General features: G+C 46.5%; 1 protein-coding gene, 1 long non-coding RNA gene and 1 other non-coding gene across 3 annotated transcripts in view; 2 read left to right on the forward strand and 1 right to left on the reverse strand.

The window, feature by feature from the left end:
* FBP1 (fructose-bisphosphatase 1) lies at positions 1 to 25728 on the forward strand. Its single transcript, XM_010967448.3, has 7 exons — positions 1 to 321; positions 11264 to 11426; positions 13118 to 13210; positions 18787 to 18927; positions 21835 to 21972; positions 23564 to 23683; positions 25271 to 25728. The coding sequence occupies exons 1-7, from the start codon at positions 152 to 154 to the stop codon at positions 25460 to 25462; spliced, it is 1017 nt and encodes a 338-aa protein (XP_010965750.2). The 5' UTR covers positions 1 to 151; the 3' UTR covers positions 25463 to 25728.
* TRNAG-ACC (transfer RNA glycine (anticodon ACC)) lies at positions 12522 to 12594 on the forward strand. The gene has a single exon. It is a non-coding gene; the product is annotated as a tRNA-Gly (tRNA).
* Positions 20841 to 26093, reverse strand: part of LOC141577546 (uncharacterized) — a 13847-nt gene continuing 8594 nt past the window's right edge. Inside the window, exon 2 of the long non-coding RNA XR_012506728.1 lies at positions 20841 to 20907. This is a non-coding gene — a long non-coding RNA (uncharacterized LOC141577546). The remainder of the gene's footprint in view (positions 20908 to 26093) is intronic.

Consider the following 26093-nt stretch of genomic DNA (forward strand, 5'->3'; position numbering starts at 1 on the left):
TATAGGCGTCCCCGGACACCCGGGTTGGGACCGGGCCCACTCCGAGCGGTGCTGGCACTCGGCGGCCGTCCGTGCGTCCGTCCTCCAGCCGCGTTCTGCCGCGTCCCGCCGCCCGCACCTGCCGCCCAGCGCGCCCCGGCCCGGCCCCAGCATGACGGACCAGGCGGCCTTCGACACGAATATCGTCACCCTGACCCGCTTCGTCATGGAGGAGGGCAGGAAGGCCCGTGGCACGGGCGAGATGACCCAGCTGCTCAACTCGCTCTGCACCGCGGTCAAAGCCATCTCCACGGCCGTGCGCAAGGCGGGCATCGCACACCTGTGAGTCAGGCCTCCGGCCCCCTGCCGCATCCTCTCTCTCTGGCTGGGGATCTGCCGGGCAGTCGGATGCCTGGTCCTCTAGCTCTCCTGCTGTCAGCCTGTCTGTCTGACAGCTGGGACCCTCTCTCTCTGGTAGCCCCTCTGCAGACGCTCGCAGCCACATTTAAGCCCTAGTACCCTCTCCCTTAAGCTTGCGGGTGCCCCTCTGGGGGCCTGGCTCACAGTCCACACCTGCCATCCAGCAGCCTTGGCACTCCTCTCCGCCTCCTCCCGGTGAAACTGGCTGGCGGGGTGCGCACCTGGCCTGCCACCGTAGCCATCCTGGCCTCGTACAGAAAAATGCTTTCCTTTCACTTTTACTTCTTTGACCTCCTTCACTCCCTTTGGAACTGGGATCCCAAGTCAGATTTCTAATTTAGTGTCTCCTTGACCCTGAACAAATCCTGATAGGAGTGTGCGAACCCGGGGGGCAGGCTGGGAGGAATCCAGAGCTCTCAGGGGCAGTAATGCTCCTGCCAAAGGGCTGCGGTAGGTCTGGGGCGGGGCCTGAGAGTCTGCATTTCTAAGAAGCTCTTCTGTGGTAGGTGGGGCTGAGGCTTCTGGTCCACAGATCCCATTCTCTGTAGCACAGGAATCCCGGGACATGGGGATTCAAAAGACACCTTCTTGTGAGGCTTTTTGTAAATAGCACAAACACCCTTTGGTTTATTCTGGGTGCACAAGTATCTTGTGTTTAGACTGACCCTCACTGGGTTTTCAAATTGCCCACACTCCTTCCTAACATTTCCCACACTTAGGAACGCTAGGAAAATTGTGCATGTTCAGATCATAGTTGATCTGAAAAAATATAACCCCTGCAACCTGGATTCCTTTTCTGCTAAGCTGTTCGCCTTTGGTCCCACAGTATGACTCGGTAGCACTAACTCTTAAGGACGGAATGTGTGATCACATTTTCTGGATGAGGGATCGGGACAGGTATGTTAGAAAGGGGGTGACTCCATTACTATTTCACCTACAGCCCCCCTTAATACATTTCTCAGGAGCCTTTGCTTTAGGAAACATGCACAATTAAACCTTATTTCAAATTTAATTTACAGTAAGTATCCTCACAGCTTCACCTGCCTTTAAGACCAGGGGGCTTAAAAAAAAAAGAGTGCTAGTCATTTCTTATGCTATTTTAAAAATACGTCAGCATCTTTTACAACCCCAAAGAGACTTGGAAACACAAGATCTACTTTGCAGTGTATCTTTCCTATCTTTTAATTACTTCAGAGAGTGGGACCTTAGGTAGTGGGATTTTAGTAGTGGGATCTGGACAAAGGGTCCTCATTTTGGCCATTATAAATTATGTATATATTTACATTAGGTACCTGTAAATACCAGGCTAAAAAATATTGTTGTTGCTATAATTATAAATTCCTTAATAAGTTGCACTTGACAAAAATTCAAACCACTCAGAAGAACAAAGGGAAAAGTGAAACCCACCTCCATCCACTCCCTGGGGTATCCACTACTCATACTTTACTGGTTGTTTTACTGGGTATTTCTTTATAGTCATATAAATTTATACATGGATACATACTTGCATATGACTGTTTATAAATAGCAAACAAAATGGGATCACACTTAACATATTCTGCAGTTTGCTTCCATTATTCAACAGCACATAATGAACATCCTTCAGTGTCGGGGTGTGTAAATCCACCTCCTCCTTTTTAACTGCTGTGGAGTGTTCCCCTGCATGGAGGTATCAGGAGCTGTTTGACATTTCCTGTATGTTTGGGCAAGTCACTGGCCTTTGACTGTTTCAAACAAGCATTGTGCCTGTGAAGAGGGTGTGGATATGTTGTCATGGGGGTGGTGACAGAGGAGGACTAGACCCTGGACCCTTACGTACACCTGTGGGAAAGTAAGCATTTGAGAGTCTCAGAATCATATGTAGTTGGGCAGTAAGACAAGATCTCAGCTTAGGCCTCCAAATTACACTCATCATCATCGGCTTTGATATCCTGGATGAAAAGGCCAGCGTGCCTGCAAATAACTTGTTAGTGCTAAAGTCTTGCCCTAAGAAGGACATCTAGCTGGAGGGACGACATGCCTGCAGATTTGCCGGAATCTCACAGAACCAGTTTATGGAGCTCAGCCATGAGTCCTCAGCAGGGACGCATCTGATCAGGAGTTTAAGCGTAGAGCCTGGAAAGTTCTTTCTTTCTCCCTCTTTCTCTCTCTGTAGTTCTAGAAGAGAATGTGAGATGAGAATGACAGAGCTGATGCTGTAGGAAAAATATTACAAGTGTAGAATCATAAAATAATAGAGATTCTGAAAGATGCTTTCCTAGAGGTGCCAGAAATGCCATGTGGAAGCAAAGGACCGTGGAGCATCAAGACGGGCATTTGCAAAGGGCGGGAAAAGATGGTCATAAGGCCTGATGGCTGGAGAGCATTTTAGGCTGGACTGTCATGTGAGGAAAGGTACGAGGCGGGAAGATGTTTCTGGAAAAGTTGCTCATTCTATTTGACTGAAGCCTGGAGTACTTCATGTAATGTAATGGGGTGGGAGGCATTTGTGAATGTTAAACTGTGGGTTCATTGGGGGAACATCAAATGGCAAGAGTGAATACCTTGTATTTTAGGTGGTAAGCAAAGAGGAGAGGTACAGGCTTTTGAGTGGGGCAGTGGCGTGGCTGGGATTAATCTGGGGCAGGTATGGCTGTGAGTATAGAGTTAAAAGAGGGAAAGCTAAGACAACGTGGAGAACCAATGGAGAAGGGAAGAGGTGAGTCAAGCAGCATCCAGGGCTAGAGGACTAGAGGGGAGGAGGAAGGGGACCTGGGAGAAATCTGAGTCAGAATTGGATGAGAAGGACAGGGAGGGAGGTTCTCAAAGAGGGGTCCCAGCTACTGAGAGCAAGGCTGCATCGTTACAAAACAAAACAACAAAACCAGAATTCCAAAGGAGGAGCTGGGTTTTAGAGGCGGGGAAGAGTAGGAAGATGATTCTGACATTCTGGAGATGTTGAACCTGAGATGTGAGAGGACCATGCAGTCGGAGATGTCCAGCCTGCAGTCGGACACGATAGTCTGGAATTTGGGCGTGAACTGCTGACTAAAGCATAGGCCACTGGATTCTGGCACATTCACCCTGAGGCAGAGAGGAAGAGAAGAAGAAAATCAGGGCCCGGTTTAGCAGAACAGGAACGTGCAAGGCTTTGAGAGCACGGTTTGGAGAGAAATGGATCTGGGCTCAAATGCCTGTCTTTGCCATTTAATTTCTGTGAAGATTTGGGCAATTGTCGTAACATCTCTGAGCCTCAGTTTCCCCACTTATAAGATTCTTTTTCATATTTTTTTCATAATTTTTTGTCTTTAAAATTTTTTTAATTTATTTTTTCTTTCCAGAGACAACGATTTTTTTAAACCTCAAAGAGTTGTTTCAGGATGAACTGAGTTCATAAAACTGGTTCCATCGTCACTGTTTTTCTAGGCTGAAGGGGTTTTTTGTTTTGTTTTGGTTTGGTTTTGTTTTTATTTTGTTTTGTTTTTTATGAACTGATCTTTCTACATTCTGCTTTTCATTCCTTAGTAGTTGCCCACATGTGTATCAGCAGCGATATATTCCAGGCTAGAACGTTATCTGTTAAGAGGACTTTGCACCCTTGTATTGGTTAGGGGAAACTTTCCCCAACATGCTCAGATCGTGTGCAGAAAAGTTGCGCTTAAATACGGAGTTGTCTCTGTTGCTTGATGGAAAAAAAATTAACTTAAATTTTAATTTTGGAATTACAAGTCAGTGAATACATGCTCAAGTTTACCTTCAAACTGGCAGAGTTTATGACATTGAACTTTGGGAAACCATCAGATGTATGTTCTATTTCTTGAATTATCCTCTCCATATTACCAAAAACCTCCTTTCCACACCAGAAGCACAGCCAGCCACACGCCATCCTATTTGCACATTTTTGGCTGGCATGAGCTCAAGCCAAGTTTGGGGTTTGTGGCGTTTGAAAGCTGCTCTGGTTGGCCCTTTTCAGCATGCGGTCATCCATCTGTCTAAACCAAGGATTGGTTCCAGGACCCCTGCGGATACCAAAATCCATGGATGCTCAAGTCTGTCATATAAAATGGTGGAGTGCAGGCTGCCCCTTCTATCCACAGATTCAACTAACAGCAGGTCAAAATTTGCAGATGCAAAACCCAAGGATACGGAGGGCAGACTATTTCTGATCTGACCCTTGGACGTTTTGGACTTGGTAAATGGTTGGTCATTTACCTCAGAATCAATGAATAACAAGTCTGTGTTACCTTCAACTTGAGTGATGAGGATTAAATAACAATCTTATCTGCCTCCCTTTCTCTTCTGAAAACGAACTCTCCCCCTTGGTCCCTGTGCATGCTCGCTGAGGTGCTGCCCGCTTCGTGCTGTCCTGCTGAGGTCGGAGGAAAAGATCTGAAGTCAGTTAGCAAGTAGAGGAAGTCATGGAAAGTTCTTCCCAAAATGCGGCCCTGGCTCCAGGCCTTGTGTGTAGGTCTGTGCTTCAGAAATACAGCTAAAGGAGGCTTTCCCTTGACAGTCATAAATCACAGACTTGATGCTGTGAAATGGCTCCAGAAACCTTATGAAGATTTTAAAGACCATGTTAATTTTTAATCCAAATTTCTAAGGATTATAAGATACTGGCCAGATTAACTATCCTTCTGAGGAGTTTCCTGTCATTTGAATTAAAATGACATAGCTTTTTCAAATTTTCAGTGAGGCTTACGGTAAAAGCAAAAGAAGAGATATTACAGACAGCAGCCTCTAAACGACTTTTCTCTCCAAACTCCAGAAAGAGAATTTTTGTGTCTCTGGGGGTTTAAAAAGGAACAGTCACAGGGGCTTAAACCCTAACAGGCTGTTGTCCCCTCACCCCCAGTTTCTTGGGTGGCAGAGCAAACTTATTTGAATAAAACTGAAGGGACATTTCACAAGCGTCTCATATAAAATCATATTCCCAGTGGAACTTTAGTCCAGTGCAAACTTTGAGCGCTTGCTTTTGTTGTCAGTTACCTGTGACATGGTTCTGCGCTGGCTGTCTTCCCAGAAGCTGCCTGCGAAACCGGTTTAGAGGTCATTCCCCGCTCCCGCCCCCGCCCCCGCCAAACCCGCTCACCAGCCAACCTGCACTTAGCGGTCGCCTGTGGGGCTCCATTAAGAACAACGGTGGCCACCAGTGGCTGCTGGGAACCAGGTGCAGCACGTGGGTTAGCCCTCATCCCTGCAAAGCCTGGAAGCCAACAATCAGAGAGTTGGAGACAACTTGATGGAAGCCATAGAATCACTAAGAGAGAAAGGCAAAAACTGAACCCAGCTCTCTCCGGTGCTGTGTTCTGTCGGGACCCACTTTGCTTCTCAGCGTGGTTGTATCGGTGCTGAGGGGAGTTAGGGATGGGAACAGAATGACATTCTTTCTTGCTCTCTTCCTTCGTGCCAGTGTCTGTTCTAAGCCCTTTACCTCCGTCCGCTCATTTACTCCCTGTCTCTACATACTATGACATAAATATACTAAATTCCCATTTTACCAAAGATCGGAGATGCTAAGTGACTTGCTCAGGCTTGCTTAGCTGGTGGCGGAGCTGGGATTTGAATCCCTGTGGTCTAGATCCCAGCCCAAGGAGCAAAGCCCATGGTGTTGCCTCTCGTCTCTGTGGTAACTTCCATTTAGGAAAAGCTTCTGCAGCATAACAAGCGATGGGCTCAGTCAAAACTGATGTCCCTGCCGCTGAATGACAAGTGTCCAAATGCTCCTGACTCCTTTTCTGGGTGGGGGAGGGGAGGGGCTCAGATCAACCCATTGCTTCACCCGTTCAGCTTGCTTCTCTCTCTCCACTGACCGTAAGGCACAGTTGGCCCCTGCAAGGCTCTTTTAAACAGGGTTATATTAAGATTTCCCCATATCCCTGCAGCCTCATTTGCCGCCTGATTCTGACCCCAGGGAGTGGCAAATTGGAAAGTAACCTAAGAAAAGAGTCAGACGTGGTGGGATAAAGGTTGCTCAAGTCCCACTGAGGATGGGTGAGCCCATCCTGTCTTGTTCACAAGGGCCGGCACAGGAGCTCCTTCCAAACCAGGCTGGGCTCTCCTAGAGTCTGCCCAGAGCTCTGGTGGGGGGAACACAGTTGATTCATTTTTTCCAGACTCAGTTCAGCCTGCCGAGCAAAGGTGCGGGCCAACCGGGGAGCCAGGCCCCGCCCCTCTGCGTGGACATCCACCCACCTAGTGAAAACACTTGTTCCCCAAACCTTTGGGAACTTTCAAGAACAATGACTGGTCAGAATGCAGAAATGTATTGTTTCCAAGGGTGTTTCTGAAAACTTACGAAAGAAAATAAACATTCTGTGTTCTTCATCTAATCAGTTCCTCCCAGATATTTCTTAAGGCTTTTTCCCTCTGTCAAGAATGCAAGCCTTGCCTGCTTCTGGCTTTTTTTTTTTTATTATTATTATTGAAGTATAGTCAGTTTACAATGTTGTATCAATTTCTGGTGCACTGTATAATGTTTTAGTCGTACATATACATACATGTATTCATTTTCATACCCTTTTTCATTATAGGTTACTATAGGATATCAAATATAGGTCCCTGTGAAAATCATTTTCCCTCCTTTTTTGGGGGGAGTGGAGAGGGGTTGATTAGGCTTATCTATTATTTGTTTGTTTGTTTGTTTGTTTGTTTTAGTGGAGGTCCTGGGAATCGAACCTGGGAAGTGAGTGCTAAGCATTCACTCTACAACTGAGCTTCCCGGCCCCCTTCTGTGGCTGGGTTCCCTTGGGCGTGCCTTGCTGCCCTCCCGAGCGCCCCTCGCCTTGAGGCGTCTTAAGAGAAACCTGACTGCCTTGTCCTGCTTCATCTTCCCTGAGCAGGATAACTCAGGGCCGTGTGAGGAACCCTCCCAGTCGCAGCAAGCTTCATGAGCTAAGATGCAATGTGCAGAATCTACGGTGACGTGGGATAAACTCAGATAATCCCACTGTCGACCTGGCAGGCTGGGAATTCATCCTCCTGAATGCTGCTTCTACCTTCGAATCACTTTCCTGGGCTTTCAAAGACTTTCCCAACATCAGATCTCACCAAAGGAAGCCCGCCCACAAGGTGTCCTAGGAAAGTTTACCGAGCGCCTTAATTTTGATTTCAAGGGGACCAGAGTAATCTAACTCCATTTTTTATGCTTCACAAGCAACTGGAGGGTAGTTGGGGAAGGGTCCTTCTGGTTAGAACAGAGAAGGGACCTTCAATGGAGTTAAAGAGAAGGAAGGTGGGGTGACCATCCAACCCTGCAGGGCAGTGGAGAGATGGAAGTCCCAGTGGTCTGCGAGGGCCTGGCCGTGAAGATGGCCACTCTGTTCTGATGTGGGGAGTGTCCCCTACAGTATTCATCCTGCGGCTGTTATATGGCCCTACCTGACTCCCATCGCAGACAAGTCTGTGCTTTCTGCGGCCCAAGGGCAGGAAGCACCTTAGAACCCTGGAACAGCAGTGAGGAACTGGCTGGTGGTTCTGGTGGACAAGCCAGCTGCCCTGACTCTGGTTGTATCCTCTGGTGGCCCATGGCGTGATCTGGGGCTACAAGAGTTGTTTCTCGGTTCTATTTGGCCAGTTACTGAGTCTGCAAGCTCAGAAAAATGCAGTCTTTGAGTTCCGTCAAATTCATAGAAACAGAGTAGAATGATGGCTGCCAGGGGAAGAAATGGAGGGTTGGTATTTAACGGGTATAGAGTTTTAGTTTTGGAGACTGGTTGCCCAACAACGTAAATACTTGACGCTACTGAGCTGTACAATTAAAATTGTAAATTTTATGTTGTATATTTTACCACAACTAAATTTTTTTAATTTAATATTATGAAGGAACTTAAAATTAAAAATTGCAACTATTAGCATTAAAAAAAAAAAAAGAAAATGCAGTCCAGTACATCAGGAACTCTTCCATTCAGTCTCACTAAACAAAGTTGGGGGAGGCGCACTGTGACACAGTCACAGGGGGTCCTGTCTGTCCTTGGCCGGTGGGGATGGCCCAGGAGCACCGCAAACCAGAGCCAGCCTTTCCTCTGGGTCTCCTCTTTCTGCATTTCAGAGCTCCCTGGATCTAGGCATCATGGAAAAAAAGGCTTTGAGGTTTAAAAAGTTGCTTATATGAATGTGCACAGAGTACCCCTTCCCATGTGGAAATATGTAAAAAGTAGGCTCCTTGTTTCTTTGAATAAGTCACTGACCCGGAGCTGTTCTTTATGATTATTACTGGCTGGCTTTTTTGGGCTCTTTGAGCGCTCTTTCATACCTTCCCTTTCTTACTAAAAACATTCAAATTATCCTTCAGCTGGAACAGCTTTTCTGCAGTGAGACCTCCTTGACCTGATGGTCTAAACCCTTGCCCTGCCGTCCACCCTGCATCTTGTGTCTTGTATGAAAGCACCTGTCAGTGTCGGATATTATCCTATTCATTCAAAAGCACGTGTTTTTCTTGTTTGCTTCACTCACTAGGCTAGAAATTCCATGAGGGCTGGGGTCTCATCTGTCTTGCTTGGCACTGTGATCTCAGTTCTCCAGACAGTCCAGTGGGCACAGTAGATATTTGTGGAACAAATGAACACTCACACAGGCCTCTAGGAAGCTTCTGAGCAAGAGAGACTATGGCCTGATAGCTCCTCAGCCATCTTGCTGAGTGAGATACTTAAGCAGGTGGAAAATGGAACCAAGTGCAAAGTAGGCCTTTCCCCTGCCTGCCCCAGGTGCCCTGACCACCTGCCCCAGCCTCCCAGGCCTCCCTGGAGCTATCCCCATAGGCCAGCCCCTCTGGGGACCGTGCCAGTGGCCTTCTCTGCACTCCAAGGTGTGGAAAGACCTTAGAACTGATCGCTAAAGCCTGAACAGCCATGCCAACGTGATGGTGGGTGAAGCCTCAGGGAGCTGGGGAGCCCCTCCCCTCTCACATGTGTGCAGCCCCCTAATGAGAGCTCCCCTCAGGGAGCAAATGAGGGAGTTAACACTCAGCACCAAGGGCTGTGCCAAACCCTTTGCAGACGCGGGATAAGCGTGTCGTCCTCCAGCAGCCCTGGAGGCATCGTTGCCCTCCACGGGCACAGGCAGAGGGGAGGGCTGGGGGAGAGCAGGGGCTTGCAGGGCTGAGGGGCGAGCCCGGGTTTCTTCTCCATCCACACTGCCACCCCTCTTGAATTAGTAGTGACGAGTGGTGGAAATCTCAGGTTAGCATCACTATCTGGCACGTGGCAGTAGCTTTTTTATTTTTAACCCTCTTACTCCTTTTTCAATTGAGTGACTTTTAGGTTCGAGAGCTAAACACTGAGATTTTAGGATAACAGACCGACAGTTTGTTGTTTTCATCATTATAATCGGCACTGTATATAGAAAGGCCGCCTTTTGTTAAATCTACATTTTCTAAATATCAAAGAAAAGGGAAACGGAGTATAAATCAATTTCTGTATAACCTGTTTCAAACATGAGTTTTATCTGCTTAATATTAGGGCTTTGCCCCTTTTTCTGTAAATCTCTGGGGACCCCCTGTAGAAGCTGTTCTCATTAAACACTAAACAGGTCCATTCTCTAGGTACTAGTTACAAATTCGGTTTCATATTCCACTTAACAATTTAAATAAACTGAAATATTTCTAGATGGTCTATTTCTGGTCATATAAAATTGATTTCCAAAAAAAAAAAGGGGGCCTGGGGGGAAAAAAGTTGAGAAAATGGGCTTTATGAGGTAACGGGAATTACCTCCTAGAGTCAGGCCAGGTGAGTCACTTGGGTTTGGACAGTTTCTGGTGTTGGCTCAGTTTTGTCCAGCCAGAGACACGCAAATTATGTTTAGAGAAAATGCATTTTCAAGAGCTGAAGCCACGGGTCCATCCCCAGGCAGGTGCTCCTAGCAGTCTCAGCCGAGCGGGCAATGGCGCCCCCTTATCACCCACTCTTAGCTGTTGGGCGCTGTCTTCAAGGCTCCCACTCCTTCCCCTCCCACATCCAGTCTCTTATCTTGTTCTGTGCATCCTTCCTCCAAAATATTTCCCCTCCTTTCTGTGTTTCTGCTCAATCCCAGGCTATGACAACCCTCCTCTTTCCTCATTCTCACAAACTAAGCCCCCTTTTGGACAAGCCACTTGGATTCTGGGAATTCCACAGTTACCGACTTGCAGGTCCCTTGAAAATAAAGTGCAGATTGCAGACTTCCCGCTCCCTCCCGCCTCTAGGACTCCTGCCAGCGCGGTGGGGTGTCCCCAGGAGAGGCCTGGCCCGGAGTCAGAGTGGGTTTCTCACCTCTGCTCTGCCCTCCAGTTTGGAGAAGCCCGGTGGTGTCTTGGAGTGAGCTTCCTTCCCTATAAAATGAAGTGCTGGGATCTGTCATTATTTCTTGTCTTTTAGGTTCTTTTCATTGATAAAACCATAGATTCCTCTGACTTGGTCCCCATCCTAGGCTCCCTCCCACCCGGGTGTCCTTGCTTACTGTGCCTCCAAACTGACTCATTATGCCTTAGGCATTCGGGGGTAAAAATTAGTTCTTGGGGGAGGTGAAAAAATCAGTCTTTTTCTATATAAAACATATGTACATATAATGCACTAACAGCTATACACTCTATCTGTAATATTAAAATTTCATGGGGGAGTGTGTTAGGAGGAAAAAAAGCCTCCTTAGGGGCTATAATGGAAAAAAAAAAAAGGTTTAGATACATGGATTTAACCACAGAGGTGTGCTGGCTACCGTGACAGATACGGGACAGGTGAATGACAATATTTCCAATCAGAGGGATAACCATTCTTGTTTTGTTTCTCCAAACTATGTGTCTACTTTCGTTTCTTCTAAGTTCTACCCAACGCTCTCTTTCAGTGGGTTTGCAGGTGCATCGATACATCCCAGTGATCACGGCTTATATTTTTATGGCTTTTCTTCCCTCCAGCTATGGCATTGCTGGCTCTACCAATGTGACGGGTGACCAAGTGAAGAAGCTGGATGTCCTCTCCAATGACCTGGTTATCAATGTGCTAAAGTCCTCTTTTGCCACTTGTGTTCTTGTGACGGAAGAAGATAAAAACGCCATAATAGTAGAACCTGAGAAAAGGGTGGGTCTGCTCCCCCACTGTTGATGGTTTTAATGTCGCCATTCCCCGCCCCACCTGAGCTTCGTAAATGATGCCACCTGTGCAGCCAAGCAAGCTTCCTGGGACTCTCCCTAGGTCCCTCCTGAACCATCAGTCATCATTTCACAGATTCCAACTCACTGCTATACCTCAGACTGTTCTCCCCTGTTCACGCAACCAGCACAGTGTCCTCATCTATGGGGGAGACTCAGATACACTCATCTCCACATGTAACTTTTCACTGTCATGTTCAAGGCTTCAGAGTCTGACTTTTGTTAACTACTCCACTTGTTTCATCTCTATCCACCCTATTCCCCACCTCCACAACCAACTCTCCCGCCAATCTCACCTGCTCCCAATTCCTAGCATCGTTTCACGCATTGGAATCCCATCAATCTGATTGCTCTTGAGGGCAGAGAAAGAATTGCAGTCTTCTCTGTATCCCAGCTTCTGGCACAATACATGCATTGCTGGAGCTCAGCAAAAAATTACGGCTGAAAAAGTGGATGAAAGAGTATATCCAGCTTTTATAGAACAACAATCTTAATAATAATAAACAAACCCTCTTGAGATGAGAAGTGCAGTTATATGGGCTTCTATCTTTTCCTGTTTGAGATGAATTGGGAACATGAAGGAGTAGAATGAGAAAAAAGCAGTCGGATGATGAATTTAAAGAGGCTGCCTGATACCCTCTGATCTTTATAAGCGAGATGGGGAGCCACATCCGATTAACTTGTTTTACGTCATTCCTGAAATACTACTACCCGTCAGATTCAAAGTCCATGTTCTCTGCGGGGCTTCTGAAGGTACTTGGCGGTCATAGGCATGTGGATTGAATTTGCTGTTTAATATTCTCTGTCAGTCAGCCCAACTCCTCTGCGTGCAGTGTGCCTTCACTGATAAGCATGTTTCCGTTTCCCAGGCGACAGTTTCTCCTGCTGAAAATCCGGTCCAAAGAATGAGTCTCTGGTTGTCCCAGTACAGCTGAGGGTTGTTTCCTTTGGGAATTACAGTAGGGACATGGCTGAGAACTCTGCACTGCAACCCCGCGTGTCATCTATAAGACTTCATGAGGTGGGAGGGTGTAGCTCAGTGGTAGAGCGCGTGCTTACCACGCATGAGGTCCTGGGTTCAATCCCCAGTACCTCTGTTTAAAAACATACAAATAAAATTTTATTTTAATTAGAAAAAAAATCTGCATGAGAATTTTCTTATAGATCTCAATGTTGTCTTTGTCTCACCAAAATATGTTTTTCCCTTATGAATAAAGAGAATTAAGTGACTAATGGTGTTCTCTTCTTCCTTTGGCTGCCAGGAAACTGACACCAAAATTACAATTCATCCAAATCAATGATGTAACTTTATCCGTATTCCTCATGTTCATCTATACCCCCTCGTCTAAGTTGTGTTTTCCCTGCCTAGTGATCTTTTGATGTATGTATATCAAATGTATATGTTGTTTTTATTCTATATCCCACCTCCTATCTTCTCTGACTATATAAATGAGACTCACATTTCTTTTTTTTTTAATTTAATTTAATCTTTTTTTTAGAGACTCACATTTCTTGAACTTTCCCCTAGATTCCCTTTTTTGGCTTCTTAGTGTATACTCTCTATTTCATTATACTGCATTCATTTCTAATGCAGAGTTGTATGTCCTTTTCTCTGCTCAGGGTAAATATGTGGTCTGTTTCGATCCCCTTGACGGCTCTTCCAACATCGACTGCCTTGTGTCCATTGGAACCATTTTTGGCATCTACAGAAAGGTAAGATGTAATGTAGCAAGCTCCTGGTTTGGGATTAAAAGGAGAGTTAAGGTTGAACAGTCAGCCCTGTTTTGCTATTGGCGGCACAGCCAGAAGGCACATCATGGAACTCTGTGAAGCTTGAAATAGGCTTATATTTCAAGTTCTGACTTTCCTAACACTAACTGCACAGTGAAAATCCGTTAAGGTGTTAGAAGAAAATGCAGTAAAAGGTGGGTGGAAAGACAAAGGATATTTCACTCTTATAACTGTATCTTTCTTTCTTTCACGATAGAAAATGAAATTAAAAAATGAAAGAGACAGTGTAGGGTACCTACAGCGATGATAACTATGTGAACTGAGAATTGTGAGTGTGACACCGATAGAGATCATTTATATCAAAACTGTCCTTTAAATCCTCTAAATCAGGGGTCTGTAAACTGTGATTTCCCTGAGCCAAATCCAGCCCATTGCCTGATATTTTTACGGCCTGCGGGCCAAAAAGAAAACTCTTTTGCATTTTTGAATGGCTTTAAAAGAAAATCTAAAGAGTATGGTTCATGATCCATGCCATTTATGTGCGATTTAATTTTCACTGTCCATAAATAAAGTTTTAATGGCTTATAGTCAACTCACTTGTTTACTCGTTGCCTTTGGCTGATTTCCCCCTGCCCAGGCAGGGTTAAGTGGCTGTGATAGAAACTGCATGACGGTAAAGCCTAGAATATTTACTATCTGATGGTTTCTGGAAAGAGTTTGCTGTTGTAATTTATAGAAAGCACACTGGTGCAGCTTGGGAATCCAGACTCTTGCCCTGAGTCTCTTCCACCTGTGTGACCTGGGCAGGTAACTCTACCTCCAAAGTCTCTCTTTCCTTCTTTTACTTTAAGTGTGTGGGGGGCGGCGGGGGGGCGGGGGGGATGGGGTGGGTGTGATGGAAGAGCATTCAAATATACAGACAAGTTAAAAACAGAATGCATCCCCCTGGGCGCATCATAAAACATGATGAAATCTAAAATATGTCGTCTTGGCCTCAGCCTTCTTATTTATTTTTTAAATGAAACCTCACAGACGCCTTTGAGGCTGAGCCCTTTCCTTCATCTTAATGGACGAGGCGGCTGGTTCAGCTGACCCTCGAGGTTCCTCCAACTCTCCTGTTCCGGGATACAGAGACCATAACTTAAGAAGCGAGACCGCAATTTGTGTTTTATTTTTCAAAGTGACTTGTTGTCTAGCATTGCATTGCATAATCTCCTTTCAAACATGGAAAGCAGGACCACCACGGGACTGTTCTCTTTCATCATTGGAATGTATTTTGCTTTTGTCTTGGCTGAGAGGCAGATCAATATGAGTAACAGAAGGTTCGAATACTCCTATCAGAAAGGCAGAGGCAGCAATGAATCCATTTTCCAAGTCATACCGTGAAACATCCATCCCCTTCCTGCTACAGATGCAGAGGCTGTAATTCTACCTGCAGAAGTCAGGTCTATGTAGCATAGCAAGAGAGGCTTGGAGCACAATTCTTCATGCAGAAGAAGACCTTTGGTTAATGACTCAACCAAAGCTGAAGCAGCACTAATGTTTGCCAGCCCCAGTTTCCACATCAACCCCCCCCCCAAATATTTTTAAGGTGAATTTAAAAAAAAAAAAAACCTAGAAAACTGAGAGACACCGGCTATCAACTAAAAAAGTCAAACCAGCTTGCAACAGCAGCTTGAATTACGAATGCTACAAAGATTCAATAATGAACCCACTCTCTTATTAATAAACCTGAAGTGACTCTTAAAAGACTTAAAGAGATGATGAGTGTGACACTGCCTTTAAGTCATTTCAGTCTTTGAAAGCCTTATTGATTGTTTGAAACCACTTGAGTGCTTAAGGGGCATAAATATTGAAATGGCTGATGCTTTAAAGGAGACCTTTCCTGCATCCTGCGGCGATGCTTCTGGGCTGGAATTCAGCTCCCTGGCGCACCCACTCAGTGGCACAGCATCAGTCAGTAACGGGAAACTGCCAACAGTGCTCTGGGCTTGCCCCCGTGTTGCCTGGAAATAGGTTCCAACAAGATCCCTTAGGGCATGTGGTCCTATGTTCCACGAAGTTCCTGCCACAGCACCTCTGAAAGGGTCACCCAGCCTCTGGGGCTGGAGACATCCAGAAACGTAGAATTCTCCCGATATGTTGATTGATCATCATGGTTAAAGTGTTCCAAATGTTGAGTCAAAATCTGTCTCCTTATTGCTCATTTGGCCTTTTAGAGCATCAGAAAATAAGATTCTTTTTAAGTTAAACATCTTTCATGTGAGATGATTTTTAGTCCTCTCTCCAGTGTGATCACCCTCTACTGGATACATTCTAATTTGCAACGTCCTTTAAAAATATCCAGTCCCCACAGCTAAAAGCAGGGCTTCAAAAGTGCTCCAGCAGCTTCAGAATCCAATCCACTTCTCTTAACTGGGCAGAGGGAGCCGTGATAATACCCATATGGATTGTAGCTTCCCTACGTTGACACTTACCAGCTCTGTGGGACCTTGGGCAAGGTGTCCTCTCTGTCTCTCGCTTTCTTATCCACAAAGGGGAGATACTGAAAATTCAGCATAACACATTGAAAAGAGTGCCTGGCATATAAAAAATGCTCAATAAATGGTAGCTACTAACATTGATTGCCTTGTTTTGTGTATTAAGATTCAACAGACAGTATCATAACTCACACTAACTTGGAAGGAAGGAAGGAAGGAAGGAAGGAAGGAAGGAAGGAAGGAAGGAAGGAAGGAAGGAAAGAAGGAAAGAAGGAAAGAAGGGAAAGGAAAATGATTGGTTCACATAACTAGAAATCCCAGTGGGTAGGGCTGCTTCAGGGACAGCTGCATTTAAAGACTCTGACCACATAAACAAGACACACTTCCTCTCCCTCTCTATTGCTCCCTCTTCTCTGGTGGCAAAGTGGCTGTGGGTAGGTCTGGGACCACATCCATTCCTTTCAGCAACTCAAGTAGAAGATGCAAGCCTCTTTTCTAACAATTCCAACAGGAGTATCATCTCACTGGCTCTAATTGGCTAGGCTTAGGTCATGTACCCATCTCTCAACCAATCACTGTGGCTTGAGGCATGCAGTGATCTGATTGGCCAGGACAGGGTCATGTGCCCACCCCTGGAGCTGAGGGCAAAGGAGGCAGTCTCTTAAGGAAGATTATGGTGCAATTACCAGCAGAAGGGTAACGGGTGCTGGCCAGCAAAATCAAACCCTGTTCACTGCAGTTTATAAACTCCTTAAGAGCGGGGGCCTCCTCTGATATGCAATTCTTGCCCACTGTTGCCTGGTGCAACAGTAAGTGGACAATAGTGGCTGTGTTACTGAAGACTCTGACAGATGCCCTGTGAGACCTTCTAAGGAGGGTCAGCTGCCCCTCTGAGGGAAGACCTCAGATCTGATGGCATGACAGCACCCCCTACTTCTGCCCGACATTGTCCTTCACCACCTCCAGTCTCCAGAATCCATGGCGTCTTCCATACTCCTTATGGAAGGACATGGATTGAAAAAGACAATACCTACAGCAGGTGGTGGCCTAGGATAGGCAGAGCAAGGCAGGGTCCAAAGGCTTTCTAATTTAGCCAAACACTTACATGCGTTGGTCTGTGAGTGTCTGTGTGAGAATGTAATGGATTCCCTTGGAACAAAGGCATTCATTGCTGGGAGTTTGGAGAAGGGAATTCACGCATTAGGAAGGGGATCGGGCTAGAAAAGAACTCTTCCAAATCCCAGATTAGATGGAATTGTTCTGTCTATCTATGAGGATCACAGATAGTGTCACCATTTCTTATTCCACACGAGGACGCTGGAGGCTGAGGCTACTTGGTGACAGTTTTTCACTCTTGTGAAGACTGTTCCCTCTTGTGCCACAGGCAGACATGGATGGTTCTAGGCAAGGTGAATCTCTGGGAGACTTTTCTTGGTGGAGAGCTGACTGCCCCACGCCTCTGGTGGCTTCCAGTCAATTTATTTGTCTTATTACCTATTACCTTTGTCTTATTTTGTGCTTCACTTGCAGTGCTAAGTGGTTATGAAGTCAGAGGCCTGACTGTCTCCCCCCCACTATTTCACTGGCTTTGAAGGAAGCTGATTCCTTTTTCAAGGTTGGACACTGGCAAACCTTGGAGTTTGAGACAGCAACTCACCCTTTCGCTAGTGTATTTGGTCTGTGTTTAGCTGTAACACACGACCCTGTGAATTCAAACCAAACTAAATCAAATAATTTGACCCAACCCAATCAACCAACCACCTAGATGAAAACTATTAAACACAGGGATTGGAGATAAAGAGAAAAAAAAAGGAGAGAAATTTTTTTTTTTTATATGACATTTCCTTTTACGTAAGTAGCTCTTAAACGTCAGTACAAGAGTCACCTATGGTTCATGGTAAAATGCAGATTCCCGGGGCCATCTTAGAAAGTCTGAATCAGTAAGTCGAGGCTGCAGCCCCAGAATTGCCCTTTAAATAGGCATCTTAGGTGACTCCAGTGTGCACGGTCTCTGGACCACACTTTCAAAAGTTATAGCAAGAAATTACCAGGAATGTTTTTGCTGAGATGACCAGTGTCCAGTGTGATGATACAGATGGCTTCACTTACTCCTCAGCCCCAGAATCTCTGGTGGGGGAAGGAACATATGACATTAGCAGAAATTGCCCATTTTCAATTCTGTGTAAATTCAAATAGAGAGGCTTCAAGTTGAAAGATTTGTTTGGAGCTGTTTTGAGGACCATAGAATTGTCAAGTGTTAACAAAGAAGATAATTATCAGTTAGTGATCATTGATTAGAGCTATGCCCTTGTGTTGTTCCCTTCCTTAGTGAGTCACATGATCCAATAGGCTGGGTTTTAAGTGAAAAACATAGAAAAGATTGGAGTACATGTCATGTTCTAAGTCTAAGTATTGTTTTCTTAAATTCTTGTCGTTGTGTGTGCACGTGTGTGTGTGTTGGTACTGGTTTGTGATGTAAAGTGTATTTTTTTTACTGTGGGTCATGGTCAAAAAAATGGAAAGCATTTGCCCTACACCGTAAGGACGCTGAGGAGATATTCTCAGTTCCCGTATTTCTGTGACTCTCTTTGATGTGTGGGCGTGGACCACGCTGCTCACAGGAGTGTGTGCGGCAACCGGCAAGAGCTCGTGAAATTGATTTCCTCAGCAGACTCATAGCCCTGCAGCCCAGTTTTAATTTGTTTAAATAAAGATGGAGTAGGCAGGGGAAAGACACTGATGCCTGTAATGAGATCAAATTAGTGCGAGCTGGCAAGGCGGCATGCTCTTTTTGGAAAGTGATAATGGAGAAATGAGGGAATATCGAATTAATAAAATGGGGGGAGAGCCCTGATTGGAAAGAAGGATCCAGACGCAGGAAATTTGGGGTTTGGTGGGAAGGCCGCTGTGCTAGTATAATCAGGGTGTCACTGATGTGTGGAGGACGGCCCTCTGGGAAAATGCCCTATTTCATTAGGGGAATCCCTTGATAATGCATCTTGCTAAAGGATGAACTGGAAAAAAGAACCACAAAACAAAGCAAAACAAAAACGTGTTTTGTTTTCTTCCTTGTCCTAGAATTCGACTGATGAGCCATCTGAGAAGGATGCCCTGCAGCCAGGCCGGAACCTGGTGGCCGCTGGCTACGCGCTCTACGGCAGTGCCACCATGCTGGTCCTGGCCATGGTGAACGGGGTCAACTGCTTCATGCTGGACCCGGTGAGAGGCCCCGTGGGAGGTTAGGTGCTCGGCTGGTGGCTGTGAGTGAGTGTCCGTTGTGTGTATGAGTGGGGTGCGGGGGGGGCACCTAGAGGTGGCAGATGAGGCCCACGGAGGGACAGAGATGACGGGGTGGGGAAGGGGGAAAGGGAGATGCAGGGACGATGTGTATATTATGAGAAGATCATCAAGGTGAGAAATGATGTCTGTCCAGAGCATAAAGGGGGAGTCTTTGTTCCGAGATGAATTCTTCAGAAAGGACATTACTCCTGACTGAAATGCTCCCTGGACCAGGCCAACAGGCCACACAACTGAGTGACGTGTGCTGGGGAGGGACGTCTGGGGCAATGGCGGGGCTGGGGGACCAGGAGCAGTCCTTTGTTGTTACTCCTCAGGAAGAGTGGCTCAATCTCGCCAAGGCTGCCAATGTTTTAAGAACTGGATTTGCAGAAAATGTAATGTTTCTGGATTTGTAAAACACTGTGCTAGCCAACCAAAACACATGTGTGGGCCAGAGCGGGCCCAGAGATGGTCTGTTTGCCACCCACTGTATCCATGACTCTCCAGAGGTGAACGGGGGTCCCAGCTGAAGCAGTGGACAGCATCGTTGCTCCACAATTAGCTCCCCAGTTTCTTTGATGTTATGCACATGCACGCAAACCTGCAGTGAACCCTTGCGGTTTTGATAAAGCTCTGATAAACTCAAGGAAGTGAAAATAAAGAAGAAAGTGAAGATAATTCCTGAGTCTGCCTTGCAGAGGAAAGCTCCCTTATGGAGAGGAGCCCAAGGTACCATGAAAAAAATCCTCATTAACAGTTTTAATTTGTGGGTCATTTCTTCTACACATCTATTGACTGGAGTTATTTATTTATTCTGTTAGAGAACAGTTGCAACAGAGCACATAAAATGAGCAAAGAAATTTCATTAAATATTTAGCCCAATGAAACCCAGCACTGAATGTGGACGCCATGGAACTGTCTTCACTAGGTCAGCACGTACCTTATGCCTTTGGTCCAGTGTCCCAAGGGAAAAAGAATTGGGTTTGTAAATACCTTTCAGGTTTAGAAATGGCCTCAGATGACATTAATAAAACACTTTGTTTATTCGGTGCTTTTTGCTGACAAACTGAACGCCAAGGACAAGCAGCCGCTGGAATCCTATGAGAGGCAGGTTGCTGGCGGTGAGACCTTGGGGTTTGTAGGTGGCAGGTTGTATAAATCAGGACGTAGGCTGCCTTGGTCCCCTGCACTCTTACACAACTGGACTTTGCCTCCTTGGAAGTATCAGTGCTCAATAAATAAACAAGGGCAGGGAAGCAGCATTAGTTTAAGCCTCTGAAGGAGGTGATTTCAGGGGAAAATCATGGCAGAACCAGAGCGAAGTTCATGCTGAGCCCAGGGTACAGTTTCTGGAATCACTGACGTTTGCAGATTTATCCTCTGGTCTGGCATTGACCGCTTCCCCAGACATTATTCTGGTGGCTTCTCTAATAGCTTTGGGTTGATAGACATGTAGGAAACATTAAATCTCTTCTTCTGTTTCTAGATTGCAGACCGTGTCTCCGGGAGTAAGTTTCTATGTTTGATAGCCTTTTGCCCTCCTCACAGAATAGCCACTCAGTGTTTGGAAGGACCGTGCAGGCCGTTGGCAATCCTCCCCCGCTGGCCACCGCCCTCCCCAGATCTCATGAGCCCTCTGCTCCCCATGCCTGCAGGGGCGGGGGGTGGGGGGACGAACCTTGGACCAGCTTAGCGCTTTCTTTTCATTTTGCTTCGCTGGGAGGACAGGCTGACAGTTTCTGCTGAAAAGAGCACAACAGCTTTATGTGCTACTTTCAAAAAGCTTTTCAGTCTCTTGTCTCTACATGAGGAGACTTCCTTCTTCACGGCTGGGATGCTCTGGCCAAGTAGGAGGGCAGGGCGTCTGCAAAGCATGGCTTCATGGGCACCTGTTGCGTGATGCCTTCATTTTCCAGACTTCTACCAAAAAAATAAGAAAAAAAAAAAAAGAATCACTCATAATGATGCCTTTCAGTGACCACTGTTAATTCTAGTCTCTTTCCCCTCCCTACCCTGCTCTCTCCCTCCCTCCCTTCCTTTCTAGTTCCGACAGGCTCCATATTGGCAGGGACCAATCTTTGCTCTGGGAGTAAATGGCTGGGGAGATGTTCCCTTCCTCTTCACTCTCGCCTCTTGGAGCAGCCTCCCTCCCCAGATGGGCAGAGCCTCAATCACTCTAATATCAGAGGGGAGCCCCAAACAACCCTCAGTCCAGAGCTGGAGGAGTTCTGTGACACCATCCTCCCAGATTCGAGTCTCCTTTGAAGGACCTATGCCCTAAAGGCATCAGTTTAGCCCTGAGAATTTGTAAGAGGTTGGGTTCTGAGAAACTCTCTGCAGATCAGTGAGCAAAGGCACCGGAAGTTACATAGGCTGTGACTCGAAACTCAGGGTTCTGCTCTTTTCTATGGCAACGCACAAAAGGGAAAATGACATCAAGACAGAAATAGAAAATGAAAAGCTGAGAGCAGCCATGAACACTTGGGTGTAACCCAGCTGATATCCTAGCTCCCATCTGCACCAAAAAACACTTTTTTCCCGAGGCAGGGGTGTCCCAGCCAAGGAGATATTCCCTTGCGGGTAATCATTTCACAACATACACAAATATTGAATCACTATGTTGTACACCTGAGATGAACAAAATGTTTCATGTCAATTACACCTCGGTTGAAAAAATGCAAAACGAAAAGCAAGCTCTTTGTGCTGAAGCACAGGCGTGACCTCAGGCTTTGTGCCTCACTCCCGACCCCGACCCCGACCCCGACCCAGCCCGTCACCCCCCCACCCCGACCCCAGGCCTGGAGGAGGTATCTCATCGCCTCTGCACCTTTCCTTCCTGTCTCACAGGCCATTGGAGAGTTCATCTTGGTGGACAGGGATGTGAAGATCAAGAAGAAAGGGAGCATCTACAGCCTGAATGAGGGCTACGCCAAGGACTTCGAGCCCGCCGTCACCGAGTACGTCCAGAGGAAGAAGTTCCCCCCAGTAAGTGAGGGCTCCCAGGGGCCCCTGAGATGTGCAGAAACGTGTGATTCGTGATTCGTGACTTACCCTGGAGCCCAAAGGTGGCAGTGGGAAGTGGCTTGGAGTCCACTGTGCACTGACCCCATAGTTAAGTTCCCACCCAGGTGCTGGGGACCGGAACCCCTGCCCTGAGACATCAACCCCCTTGCCACTTTCCTTTGGCAGAAGAAAGTCAGGACAGCAAAGTCAGCCAGGTGAATGAGTTCATGGCAATAGGACATGTTTCACTCCTGGGGTCCCTGATCCCAGTTGGTACAAAACTTAGTTCTTGCATCCCCAGACCCTGCCTCATGGCATCTGACGGATTCCTATCGGTTGTCTCAAGATTGAGAGTGTCCATCGTGCTCTCTCTCTAAAGAGGTTACAAATCACTGAACAGGAGAAAAAATGGCTGTTTGTAGTGATGACTAAAAAATGCACAACCTGTAAGTTGAGAGTTATGTTTTATTCAGTGGACTTTCTGAGGACTCCAGCCTGGGAAGCGGCCTCTCAAATTGCTCTAAGAGACTGTTCCAAAGAGGAAGGGAAGGGGCTAGGATATATAGGAGTTTTGCCACAAATAGCAGGTAGTCAGAACATCAAAAGATTACTGTTAATTAAAGAAAACCAGATATTCGAATTTAAGGAATTTAGCGCTTTTCTATGTATGGGAAGGTACAAAGGTCTGGGCCCATTGAAATCATTCCTTTGATATGCACCTGGCTATCTAGGGCCAGTATCTTGTTCTTTCCCATCCTGAGCTCCCTCAAGGGGCACCGCTGGTGGTGGCTGCAGAGGCCAGGCTGCCTGCTTGTCTGCATCCTGATTTCCCTCCTCTCACTGTCCAGGGTGGCGGTAGCAGCTGATGACTTGATGGCCACAGCATCCTTTGTTTATTGACTGGCAATATTTTTCATTCACAATAGAGCTGGTTCTATGTGGGAATATCCAATTTTTTCCTACCCTTGCTTAAACACCTTTGAAAGCTGCTGGATTCTGAAGAGGAAGCCCAAATGTTGTTAGTGTAACATCCAGGGTCTTCCAAACTGGCCCCAGTCCCTTTCTCCAGCTTTATGATCTGCCCTGCAGCTTTACCCAAGATCCCCTCCTGCCCCAGCCCTGTGCTTAGCCTAGGGCACCAGGCTCCTCCCCAGGCCCGAGGCAGATGGCAGTGCTTCTCTCTGCTGCCCAACCTTTGCCGGGATGGGGGGTGGGTAGCTTCTGCTCCTGCGAGATGAAAACTCCACCCTTGCTCAGCTGCTTAGTTCAGCAAAGACCTTCTCATCCTGCGAGGTCCTGCTGAATGCCTACCCCAACCCCCCAGACAGAATCCATCACACCGTTCCTGGGGCCTCCTCGGGTGATCTGAGCTTCTGTAAGACGTCTAAGAGGCTGCCTCCGTTCCATTTTCTGCTTCTTGGGAACAGGATTTTCATCACATTGCCTAGCACAGCCCCAAAGACAAGCCTCGAAGGTGCTCTGTTTGATTGTTGACTCAAATACGCGAAGAGGATACAAAGAAAACGCCCTTTCTTTTCTGCAACCCTAACTGTTGCTGCTCTTCGCCATGCAGGACAACTCAGCCCCCTATGGGGCCAGGTACGTGGGCTCCATGGTGGCCGATGTGCACCGCACCCTGGTCTACGGAGGGATCTTCCTGTACCCTGCCAACAAGAAGAGCCCCAATGGGAAGGTGAGTAAATCCCCCAAAGAGTGGTTGAGAAGCAGTGGATTTCATTTGCAGCCTAGGGGGTCTGACTCAGGAAGAAAGAAAGGTCGTGATAGTGGTTGCTCTCCGCAGGAGGGTGCCAAGGATGTCTGGGGCACAGTCTTATCTAGATTAAAGGCTGTCCTGGTTACAAAGCCAGGTGAAATCAGCTTAAAAAATGGTCTCTTGAGAGCCCTTCCACTGCTCCAGATAAGTCACAGTGTTACGATCAGAGGGGACTGAAAGTGCTTGGTGCTTCCAGTGAATACGTGGTTTGGCTTGGGCAAAATGAACTCCATTCATAAAGTGAAATGAAATTGTCCAGCCTCATTACTAAGGCAGCAAATCACAGATGTACTCCAAACAGAGGTTTTCTTTGATTGCTTTCAAAAGGCATAAAATTGAAACAACTAGTGAGCTGACATTTGCTGCTTGGAAAATGATACCTTTCTAGGGAAGGAAAGAACCTCTGGGGGAAACCTAGAGCTTTCAGGTAAACTATCAGTGATGCCCTGGTCTCATGCCCGCCGCGTTCCCGTGAATCATGGAGTGGGGTGCACTTGCTTATGCCGGCTAAGGGACACCCCACTTTTTTTCTACACTACTCCTTCATTTTCCCCAATGAGTAGATTGTCTTATTTTTTTAATCTGAGAGAAGGACTAGGAACAATAATCCCCTTAAGACAGTTTGAAATTGATTTATTTCGGAATGGTCACATCTCTGTTCATGGCACGTGGCGTCCAGTGCACTGAAGATGTTCTTATTTACTTAAAATGCCACTCCTGCCATTGCAACTTGAGGCATCCCAACCTATGTGATTAGCTTGCTTGATAGCACTTCTCTCTAGCACCTCAAAAAAATTGTTCCTTAACACAAATACTGAGGTTCCTCCCAATCCCCCCCCCCTTTTTTTTTCAGTTTCGTAAATCTTGCCATGACAGCTGTATGGAAATAGAGTCAGGAAACACCTGCAAAAAGTTGTCTACTCAGTAGGCAGACTGTATGAAAATGCATACAATAAAAAAAGTTAGTATTTAAAAGTAAACGCCAAGATGTATAACATGCTAAATCCCAACCCTCAAGCCTTAGGAGGATTGTAAAAGGAATGTGTACGGAGTTACAAACAATATTGTACTGTTTGGAGGAGCCAGTCTGCTTTCCAGATGTCTGCAGCCAGACACTACCATGGACTCTGAAAGGCTTTCCGAATAGGCAAAGCTCCATCCAAAACACACAGAGAGTCACTCATGAGGTCCAGTGTCTGTGCCCTAAGGAGAAGGGAACCATCGGTTCTGCCAAAACGTCATTCGGTCCGGAGTCCAGGTGGTCTGCCTCACATTCGCATCAGGCAATCTGTGGCTGGCTCCGGCTGGATGAATGGCTTCATTTACCCAAATGGTTAAATTAATCTTTTGGTGTTCGATGCAGCCTTGTGGCGGAGCTTTTACAGCCTCATGGAAGGAAAGGGAAATTGTCTGTTACCTTGGATCAGCTCTGCGCTCTTTGCTATGGAACAGCTCTCTTTTCTGTGTCCTGTGTGCTGGTGTGAGGATGCTGCTCTTGTCTTCCAGCTGAGGCTACTGTATGAGTGCAACCCAATGGCCTACGTCATGGAGAAGGCCGGAGGGCTGGCCACGACGGGGAAGGAAGCCGTGTTGGACATCGTTCCCACTGACATCCACCAGAGGGCGCCAATCATCCTGGGGTCTCCTGAAGACGTGACTGAGTTCCTGGAGATATACAAGAAGCATGCTACCAAATGAAGAGGCTGGCCTTGCTCACCCCAAACAGAATTGCTTTTTATCTGGAACTTTTAGCTCACACAGTGTTACCCTGTTCTGACTGTGCATCAAACATTCCTAGAGATAGAAATAAAAAGGGTGGATATTTTCACGGTCAAATGCTGGCTGTGTAATGCCTTGTGCTGCTTAACCAGAACGCTGTCTCAACAATGCCACTGATGGTCAAGATATATTTTGAGTGGATAGAGGAGAAATAAATACACCCTTTCTTTTTCTAAAAAAAAAAAGTCTTCATTGCTTTGTGTCAAGTAATAGTAATAGTAACAATCACAGCTAATGCATGTAACATTAGATCACTCATTTAATCTTCACAATGACCTTATGAGTTAGGTGCTATGAATAACCCATTACTCAGATGACGAAATGGAGGACAGATAGGTGAGGTAATCTGTCCAAGGTCTCCAGCCAATGAGCAACAGAGCTGGGATACAAACCCAGGCAGTCTGGCCTCTAAACTCAGAGTTAACATATCGCTTCTCCTTTGTGTTGTCTGTTCAGGTCTGGGTGTGCTGAGTCATCGTGAGCAAGACTGTTTATGCCCCCCTGGGGAATGGAGGAGTGGTCAGTTAGTGGCGGTGGTACCCATTTATGA

This window comes from Camelus bactrianus, chromosome 4 (assembly GCF_048773025.1).
Source record: "Camelus bactrianus isolate YW-2024 breed Bactrian camel chromosome 4, ASM4877302v1, whole genome shotgun sequence".
NCBI classification, from domain to species: Eukaryota; Metazoa; Chordata; class Mammalia; order Artiodactyla; family Camelidae; genus Camelus; species Camelus bactrianus.

Bases quoted from the DNA above. Each gene is read 5' to 3' on its own strand.
- FBP1 (XM_010967448.3), top strand. From the start codon at position 152: ATGACGGACCAGGCGGCCTTCGACACGAATATCGTCACCCTGACCCGC. The intron at 11,427-13,117 runs GTGGGTCTGCTC...TTCTCTGCTCAG, and splicing joins TAGTAGAACCTGAGAAAAGG to GGTAAATATGTGGTCTGTTT. The intron at 23,684-25,270 runs GTGAGTAAATCC...CTTGTCTTCCAG, and splicing joins AGAAGAGCCCCAATGGGAAG to CTGAGGCTACTGTATGAGTG.